The sequence below is a fragment of the Catharus ustulatus genome, chromosome 3 (genome assembly GCF_009819885.2).
Source record: "Catharus ustulatus isolate bCatUst1 chromosome 3, bCatUst1.pri.v2, whole genome shotgun sequence".
In the NCBI taxonomy this organism is placed as follows: Eukaryota; Metazoa; Chordata; class Aves; order Passeriformes; family Turdidae; genus Catharus; species Catharus ustulatus.
The window spans coordinates 116,796,613-116,805,404 of NC_046223.1; the positions used below are offsets into that span (position 1 = coordinate 116,796,613).

General features: G+C 42.2%; 1 protein-coding gene across 1 annotated transcript; it reads right to left on the minus strand.

Annotated features, from left to right (window-relative positions):
* Positions 1-2,689: 2,689 nt before the first annotated feature.
* On the minus strand, positions 2,690-3,618 carry LOC116994563 (gallinacin-2). The gene is made up of 3 exons (XM_033056371.1): positions 3,559-3,618; positions 3,299-3,419; positions 2,690-2,777 (listed from the first exon to the last, which is right to left on the minus strand). The coding sequence occupies exons 1-3, from the start codon at positions 3,614-3,616 to the stop codon at positions 2,729-2,731; spliced, it is 228 nt and encodes a 75-aa protein (XP_032912262.1). The 5' UTR covers positions 3,617-3,618; the 3' UTR covers positions 2,690-2,728.
* Between the last annotated feature and the right edge of the window lie 5,174 nt (positions 3,619-8,792).

An 8,792-nucleotide genomic window follows, 5' to 3' on the forward strand; every position in this document is an offset into this window, starting at 1 on the left:
GAGCTGCTGCTGGCTCTGAGTCCCAGTCTTGTTTGGGACCTGAGCAGCAAACCCAACATCTCAAACTCTCCAGTCTGAGTTCATTTCTCCTACAGCAATGTGTGCATGTAGGGAATGACAGAGGGAAAGGCCAGCATGAGCTACAGGACTTGCTGAGCTGGATCCTCAGCTGCCCAGACCTTCCTCACAGCAAATCCCTCCCAAATGTTATAAGCACCTGAGATTTGCGGTCGCTTTTCAGGACCTGGAACCCCTCAGGGATGGGGGTTATCTCCCCTGTGTCCCTCTCACCTGCAGCACTGTGGGCCAACAGCAGGAGCAAGGGGAAGAGCAGGTAGAGGATCCTCATGGCTGCTGCCTGTCCTGGCTCTTCTTGGGGCTGCACAGGGGACACACAAGGAACCAGAGCAGGGTCAAGGATTTAGGGGAATCTTTGTGCCTGGAGATGCCCAGCCAAATGAACTCTTATGCAATGCTGTTCATATCCCCAGCCAACCCAAAGCTGGTCATCCAAACACTCTGCACAATCCCCTGAAGTCAGGAAAGTTTTCCCAACTGCCTTGGATGTGTCTATTCCTAATTCCAGATTATTCTCAGGATTCCCAGCAAACCCACTCCCTATCCCTGTGCAGCACTGACCCAGGGAGGAGGAGGAGGGCAGGGAAGTATCTTGGAGTGCTGGAAGTGACTCCCCAGTGACCTACCTGAGAAAGGTTTGGGTTCAGAGCACAGCAAGGCTGAGCTGGTCTGTAAGAAACCAACCTGGAATCCCTGGTGTGAAGAGCCCAGCTCGGGAGTGTCCCTGTGCCCCACACACGCTGGTTTTGTCCAGTTTCCAGGGGGTGGGACAGACCCTTCCTGCTGCTGACACAAGAGCCCTGGGCCAACCCTGGAGTGCCCCATGGCTGTGGGGGTGCTGGGGCTGCCCCTGGTCCCTCCCTGCTGCAGGGGCAGAGGCTGAGGGGCCTCCTGGGGCTGTTGCAATCAATGTCACCGTTGTCCCCATGCAACACCTCTTGTGACACCCGTGGCACAGCAGCAACGGTCTGTGGGGCCAGCAGGGAAATCCTTGGGATGGGCACAGGAACTGGTGGGTGCAGGCACAGGCACCAGTGCAGTCCTGGGTGAGCAGAATCCTTCTGGCACAGGCTCACAGGATCACCTCTGGATGGGTTGGAAGGGACTGCAAAGATCATCTCCTTCCACCCCCTGCCATGGGCAGTGACACCTTCCTCTATCCCAGACTGCTCCAAGCCCCATCCAACCTGACCTTGGACACTGCCAGGGATGGAGTAACCACAGCTCACCACCCACAGAGCAATAATTTCTTCTTAATATCCAGTGTAAAGCTGCCCTCTGTCAGTCTGAGGGCATTGTCCCTTGTCCTGTCACTCCAAACCCTGGCTCAAAGTCCCTGTCCAGCTCTCCTGAATCTCCTTGAGGCAGTGGATGTGGCTCTGAGGTCTCCCACAGCCCTTCCCTTCTCCAGGCTGGACTGCCCTGATAACTCGATCTCTATGGTTTACATTTTCATATGTATGAGTCTGCTTTTTGGGTAAGACAGAAATTTAAAAACTGTTTTGAACCTTCTGCTCCATAACTCTGTCACTGGGCAGAGTTTTGCTGCCAAGCCTTCACTCTGAGATAAATTTGAAATATTTCGTTAATGATGTCATGTGTTTTGGAGAAATAAGCTGCAGGATAGGGGCATCTTCACAGAAAGTGAGAGGTGGATGAAATTACCCAGTGAAACAACATGGAAGAAAATGCCAATAAACAACAACCTGGCATCTCTGCCAAGTGCTTCATACCCAGCTGGAAATTTGGAATTGGCCAGGGTGGCAACCTTGGATAGAGAAATCTTTATCAGTAGAACCACAGCCAGTCATTATGAACACACATGTTCATGGATCATGATCATGGGGGCATTTTGCAGAGAGGGTGAGGTCAGCCTTAGCAGGGGAAAGTCATTCTGACCTCAAGCTGTGTCCAGATGGGGGAAATGGGTGACCCAGCTCACCCATCTGATTCATAGACCCCTGTGGGATGTCACCTTGAGGGGCACCTGCACAGCTCCCCTGGGACATCTCTTTTCCTCTAAGGTCCACAAAGATCTCCTTGGGGTGTTCCTATGGGATCACCCCAAGTGTTCATGAGGCCAAGGGAGTCCCTCCCTGTGGGATGATGTGGTGGGGTGGGCTGTGGAGCAGCACAGCTCCCAGCAGGGTCTCTGGCAAGGAGGGTTCCAGGGCCTCCAGGTGGGGAATGAGGGGTTTCAACCATTCCTGTTGTCCCATGAAAAGATTCCTGCACAGTTACAAATAAGGGATTTTGGCATCTGAACACATTCCCACAAAGGGAAGCTGAGTTCTTTTAGCCTTTCTCTTGGCACTCTAGGTTAAAGTCTGTGTTGACCTTCTGAGCTGTATGGCTCAGAAAAACTCAAATTAAGGAGCAGTTTGCACCATAAATTGTTGCCTTCTGGAGTTTGTGTGTCAAACCCCAGGCAGGATCATGACCCAAGTTTCAGAGCATGTTTCAGAGACCAATGCTAAGCAACAAGAATTTATTTAGAAGGAGAGGAAGTAATGCAGAACGCATTTGGATTTACTCTATATCATAAAGCTTTTTTCATTGGCAATGAAAGGAGTGTGAGGCTTTGCAGCAGGATCCAGTGGGTTTAGGAGTAAGGAGATTCCAAGCAAATTTGTAGGCTTAGAAGAAATTTTCATTGCTCTTCAATGAATGGCTCATCAACATCTCTTAGGTTCCATGGCCTGCACAAAGGACAAAAAAAAAAAAAAAATCAGATTTTCTTTCTGCTTATATTCCCTCCCACTCACTCTCAGCTCATGATTTTCTTCCTCCTGGACACAAATTCTTCCCAAAATAATTATTGTCATTTGTAGTCATGTTGGGACAGCTCTGTGCAATCATACCTGTGAGTAGGAGACTGATTCCATATTGTTTCAGGAGAAGCAGGGAATTAAATTGGTATCCCTAGATTCTGGGGTGAGTGCATTCGTTACTGAGTGAAAATAGAAGGCTGTTTTTCATGATAATTTAATTTTCCAACAAAATTTACAGCAAAAACCTCACCCTGTGCCTGAGAGCATTGTCCAAATACCTCTTGGAAACATGCAACACTTGAATCAACACAGAAACTTGATTGTCCTCATGGTATAATTTTTTTTTTTCCCTTATACCTAATTTAGATATTCAGAAATACCCCAGGGTTTAGGAGACAGGCAAAATATTTATCATTTCTCTGCTCATCCTGCAGATGAGCCAAACTCACGGTTTGCAGCAGGAGCGGAACCCAAAGCAGCTTCCAACTTTGACCAGGTGGAAGGGGCACGCTCCGAAGTGACAGCTCCCTCCTCTACAGAAAATCATTTCCCTCCGGGGCGAAGACAAACCTGCAACAAGAGCAGAATGTTCCCTCTTGATTAATTCCCTACTGGTTTCTAGGAATTTCAAACAGAAAGGGTTAAAATGTGCTGGGGATTTTTCTCCAGGTGCACAAAAATCCATTCTAGCACCTCTTTCCCATCTTACCTGGAGAAGCCTGGAGTGCCAAGAAGAGGAGAGAGAAGAGAAGGTAAAGGATCTTCATGGCTGAGGATTTGCTGTGGCACTGTTGGGAAAAGGACCAAGAAAGATGTAAAAAAACCAAGAAATTCCCTGGGGTCTGTAGTCTCCTGAACCACACAAACACTGGGTAATAAAAATTACATTTGTATTAATTTTATCTTCAAGCTTTCAAAAATAATCAGTAAAACCCATAGGAAATCCTGACTATTGTGTAGGGCAAAATGATTTCAGAACATGAGATCATTAAGTTTCTTTAATAGTTTGGTTGCTCAGATTTCTTTTCCATTTTTCAAGTAGTCCTGAGCCTGAACAGAATCATGGAATCCCAGAATGGTTTGGATTGGAAGGAGCCTTGAAACTCATCTTGTTCAACCCCAGGGCTGAGACAGGTTGTTCAAGGTCCTGTCCTGCCTGGTCTTGAATACTTTCACAACTTTATTTTTATCAAAATGATTTTGTCTAGTAAATAAACAATATAAAGCCAAATTAGGTGATAATGCTGTAAAAATTACAAACTTCAGGGGAAAAAAAGTTCATTTTATAATATTTAAATTTATCAATTTATCAACATCTCCAGTCCTGGTCTACAGGCAGCAGTTCTAGAATGGAAGTGTACAATCAAATAAATTCCTATTTGAAAAGAAAATTTTAAAAGCAAACATTATACCTTCATTGCAAGAGTTTAAACTAATATTAGGCTTAGCTTTATAGGATAAGATAGACTAGAAGGATGCTTTTGGATAAAGAAGTGGCAGTTTCATATCCTGGCATTAGGAATGTTCTGATCTGCCACAAATTATGGTCACTCAAGCAAGGAATGGAAATGAAATTGTGCTGTTTCAAAGTTAGTATTAGAAGTTTACACAAGTTTCTATAGATTTGAAAATATCAGGAGAAATAAGGAGACAAAGTGAACAACTCTGAAAATGAAATACGGGTTTTAATATAGACATAAATAAAAATATAATATATAAAATATCTATTATATACTATATTAAAATTAATATATAAATAATATATAATTTTATACCCACTATGCATTATGAAGATATTGTATAACTATTTTTAATATATTTATATTCCAAGGCTATATATGTAATGGAAATACATAGACATTTAGATTTCTGCTGAGAGGTCACCAATTTCTCTGGAACACAGACCTCTCTAAAGTTAAACATTTAATTAAAATTAAACATTTATTTTTCCTAGGACTTAGGAAGCAGAATTTTTTAATTAAAGCATTCTAAGTATTAGCATATATTTGAACTATTTAACATGTCCAATTTTCCAAAATCTTAGGTTTACCTTTTTTAGTTGCATACAAATTAAAGTTAATAGCTCAGAGATTTGGGGGTTTGTTTTTGGAGTTGGATTTTTGAGGAAAAAATAAAAACTGGCATTGAAATGAAAGAACTGAGACATTACCAGGAATCAGCTGAGCCCTGAAGCCAAGCAAGACTTGCTGGTGGTCCCTTCCCTCCTGAAGGCTTTGGCTCTGGGACTGGGATACTCCTTTATAAGGTGACAGAGTGACAAGTACTTTCTCTTCTCAGCCATTCATTAAACCAATCCAAAAATTGCTCTTTTTTTTTTTTTTTTTTTTTTTTTTTTTCTGGTGGCATCTAATCCAACCAGAAACCAGCTGCTTTTCACTTCCCAATGATGAAATAGGGTTTCTATCTGAACTGTTAAAGCTTTTTTCCCTGGAAAATCCCACATTTTTCATGCAATGCCTCTTGTGACACTCCAGTTTGTGTAAGAAACGTTAACCCACCATGGTTGTGTCAAACATCTTGGGATGGAGGTTGAGCTGTCTCTGCTTAGGAGCAACTTCAAACCTTGCAATACAAGGCATTGGGTGTTCCCTGCAATCCCTGTTAATTTTCTGTTCCATAAATACAGAACACAGAATGGGTATATGGAACTAAAAACAAGTGTCCTTTGGTTTCCATAAATTTCTGTTCCATAAATATCAGAACACAGAATGGGTATATGGAACTAAAAACAAGTGTCCTTTGGTTTCCTGGCAAGTGGCCACTGAGTGAAACAAAATGTGCTGAAATAAAGTGAATACATCATAGTTATGTCCCTGGACACCCTTCCAACTGATGGGAAATATGTAAATTTTGGCAAATCCAGTGCCAGAGGATGTCTTCAGACCCTCCGGTCCCAAACCTTCTGCTTGAGCTTTTTTTCCCAGAGCTCTGGTTGGTTTTTTGATAATTTTGTCTTCTACAGGGCCTTTAGTTGATCATTCCAAAACCACATTATGCCTTAGATGAGCGCTCAGTTTTTGTTTATCTGCTCTCAGCCTGCCAGCTGTTGACCTCTGCTTCTTCTGCCATGGGAAGCAGCACCCAAACTCTGCATGGAAGGAGCATTTCTCCTGTAAAGAGGTGGAGAGAGCTGGGGATGTTCAGCCTGGAAAAGAGAAGGCTCCAGGGAGACCCTTGACTCCACCTTATTATGACTTTTTATATGACAGATAGTGGCAAGACAAGGGCAAATGACAAAATGACAAAAGGCAGGTTTGCATTAGATGTTAAGAAGAAATTCTTCCCTTCAAGGGTGGGGAGGCCCTGGCACAGTTTTCCCAGATGGCTTCTCCATCCCTGGAAATGTTCAAAACCACCCTGGATGGAGCTTGGAGCAACCTGAGATAGTGGAATGTGTCACTGTCTACACTGGGGAAGTTGGAATGAAATTACAGTAATTTCACGATTATAAGCCGCACCATTTTGACTAAAATTTTGGTCCGAACCCGAAGTGCGGCTTATAATCAGGTGTGGCTTATATATGGACAAAGAATGAAAAGTTGCTGTTTTAGTTTGGAGGACAGGTGTCTGCTGAGAAAGGCAGGAGCTTCTCTTTGAAATGGAGAATGGAAACCCCCTCTCTCCAAATTATTATAATTTGGAAATCAAGGGGCTTTCAGGCAAAAATATGGAAATTAGGAATAACAGTTCTTTTCTAGGGAAATCAAAATAGAAATACAGTACTACAAAGAAACAAACCCCAAACCCTGACACAGTCAGAGTACAGCCTGACACCCGTCAGGCAGGGTGTTGGCAGCAGTCCCATTCCATGGTGGCTGCATCCTCCTGCAGTGACAGATGTGGCTCAGTTGGAGCAGTGCTCCTGTACAAGGTGCAGTTTCCCTCCGGAGCTCCAGTGGGGATGTGGAGAAATCCGGTTTTCCTCTGGAGTCCAGTGTAGAAAGGGGCTCCCTTAGTGTCCCAAACCCTCTGTTTTTATCTTGGTAAGAAATGTTGGGTTCTTCCCCCTGGCTGGAGCAACTTTCAATGGGATGCAGTAATTTTATCATTCCCACAGTGGGACTCAATGGCCATTAGCAGACAATGAGTCCCTGGAGGAAGAAGGTGTTGTGAAAAGATAAAGAACACTACCCTGCCTGGTTTCAATGGATGGCCCATTAGCAGATTATCTGCCATTGAGATAAGGATCACTGTCCCCACCCTCAACAGATGGTGATAGAACAGACACCTTTTATCACACTCTGTATTGTAACATGCGGTTTATAATCAGGTGCGGCTTATATATGGACAAAAAACCAAAAAGTTGCTGAAACCCAGAAGTGCGGCTTATACTCAGTGCGGCTTATAATCGTGAAATTACTGTATCTTTAAGGTTCCTTAAAATCCAAACCATGCTATGTTTCTAAGAGATCAAATGTTTTTTCAGGTCACATTTTAATTTAAATCTCCCTTCAGTCAACAAACAAATATTGTTCATGCAGTATTTTAACAATATGTGAAGTGTGCTGTAATAGGTAATGATTAATTGGCTAATTTGAATGATTGGTGTCTCTAATTGACCAAGACCTCTGCAAATGACACTGTATCTTACAGAACCTTTAGTACCAAAATTAAACTGAAATATTTTCATTGCTGGCTAGTTTACTTTCTAGTCACCTAGCACATGAAAACATTACTACTACTATTGAAACACTACTAACACTACTACTAGTGCAAACTACTACTGCTATTTCCCTTACAAGCATACCCTGAAACAGCTTTTTATCCTCTAGATAATTTTGTATGTGAACTGTTTCTGCAATAGGAAAAAATGGTAATTGAATTTCTGGTGTGTCTGCCAACGTTTGACCATAAAACTGAAAAACTGAGGGAATAAAATTACAAAAGTTGCAGTTGCTTCACCTCTTGCCAAGTGTTTGTGGTTAACTTGCCAACTGTTGCTTTTACCCAACCCAATTCCTCAAGGAAACAAAGGTGCATCGTTAATTTTTATAAAATTAATTAATTTTAATAAACTCTGCTCCTGGCAGTTTTCTCTTGAAAATAAAAAAGGAAATATTAGGGATATTTTTCAGCAGTGTTACCCCTAATTAAAGTGCTTCAAATTGTACTCAAAATTTATTTAATCAAGCTCAACATTTTAATGATGGTGCAGTTGTCTTGAGTAAATGATGAGATTAACATCTGCATGCACAATTCTGGCTCTATCTTTTGACCTGACAGGTAATTAAAGGTACTGGGGTACAAGGACAGAGTCCTTTTTCTTTTTTGAGAAGCACAACATGACTGGAAGTGATGTGTGTGTGATCAAAGCTCCTTGGCACAGGCCAGGTATCCAAAGTTTCTTAAATTCAAAGAACTTTTGTAAACGGAATCAAATTTTCTAGAGAAAAAAATAGCAGGAGTAATCTCACCAAATTTCAAATATCCTAAAAGGAAATATTGAAGTACAAACAATTTTCACACCTTTTCCTTTATGGATAATGGAGACAGACTGTTCTATGGATTTTAATAGACATTTGCAATAAAATTGTCAGAAATAAAACGTAGAAGTAACAGTAGGGATACAAGAAACCCAGAAACGTTGCAGGAGGAGATTTTTGCAATCAGAGCCATGAGCACTAATTCTGCAGAACAGCACAAGTGAAGCTGTGTCTCTCACAAAGCCACAATTTGCTCTTCATGGAGTTTTTTAAAATATGTTTTCACCTCTCCAAACCCACCCAGAAAGTCATTAGGGGTCCAAACCATCTGAGTTTGGTAACATATTCCACTGGGCAGTGTTGTGTGACTCTTCAGCAACTGCTTTTGAAGAGATAACAACCAAATCACTATGCTGAACATCCATAAATCTTGGGGATATATTTCTTACTTTCTTACCCTTTTTCTTTTTTATTATTTTACATTTTTCCTGTTTTGTGT

Excerpts from the sequence above, each read along its gene's own strand:
- LOC116994563 (XM_033056371.1), bottom strand. The coding sequence starts at position 3,616 with ATGAAGATCCTTTACCTTCTCTTCTCTCTCCTCTTCTTGGCACTCCAG. Across the intron at positions 3,420-3,558 it reads GGCACTCCAGGCTTCTCCAG|GTTTGTCTTCGCCCCGGAGG; the intron begins GTAAGATGGGAA and ends CTCTTGTTGCAG. Across the intron at positions 2,778-3,298 it reads TTCCGCTCCTGCTGCAAACC|GCCATGGAACCTAAGAGATG; the intron begins GTGAGTTTGGCT and ends TCCTTTGTGCAG.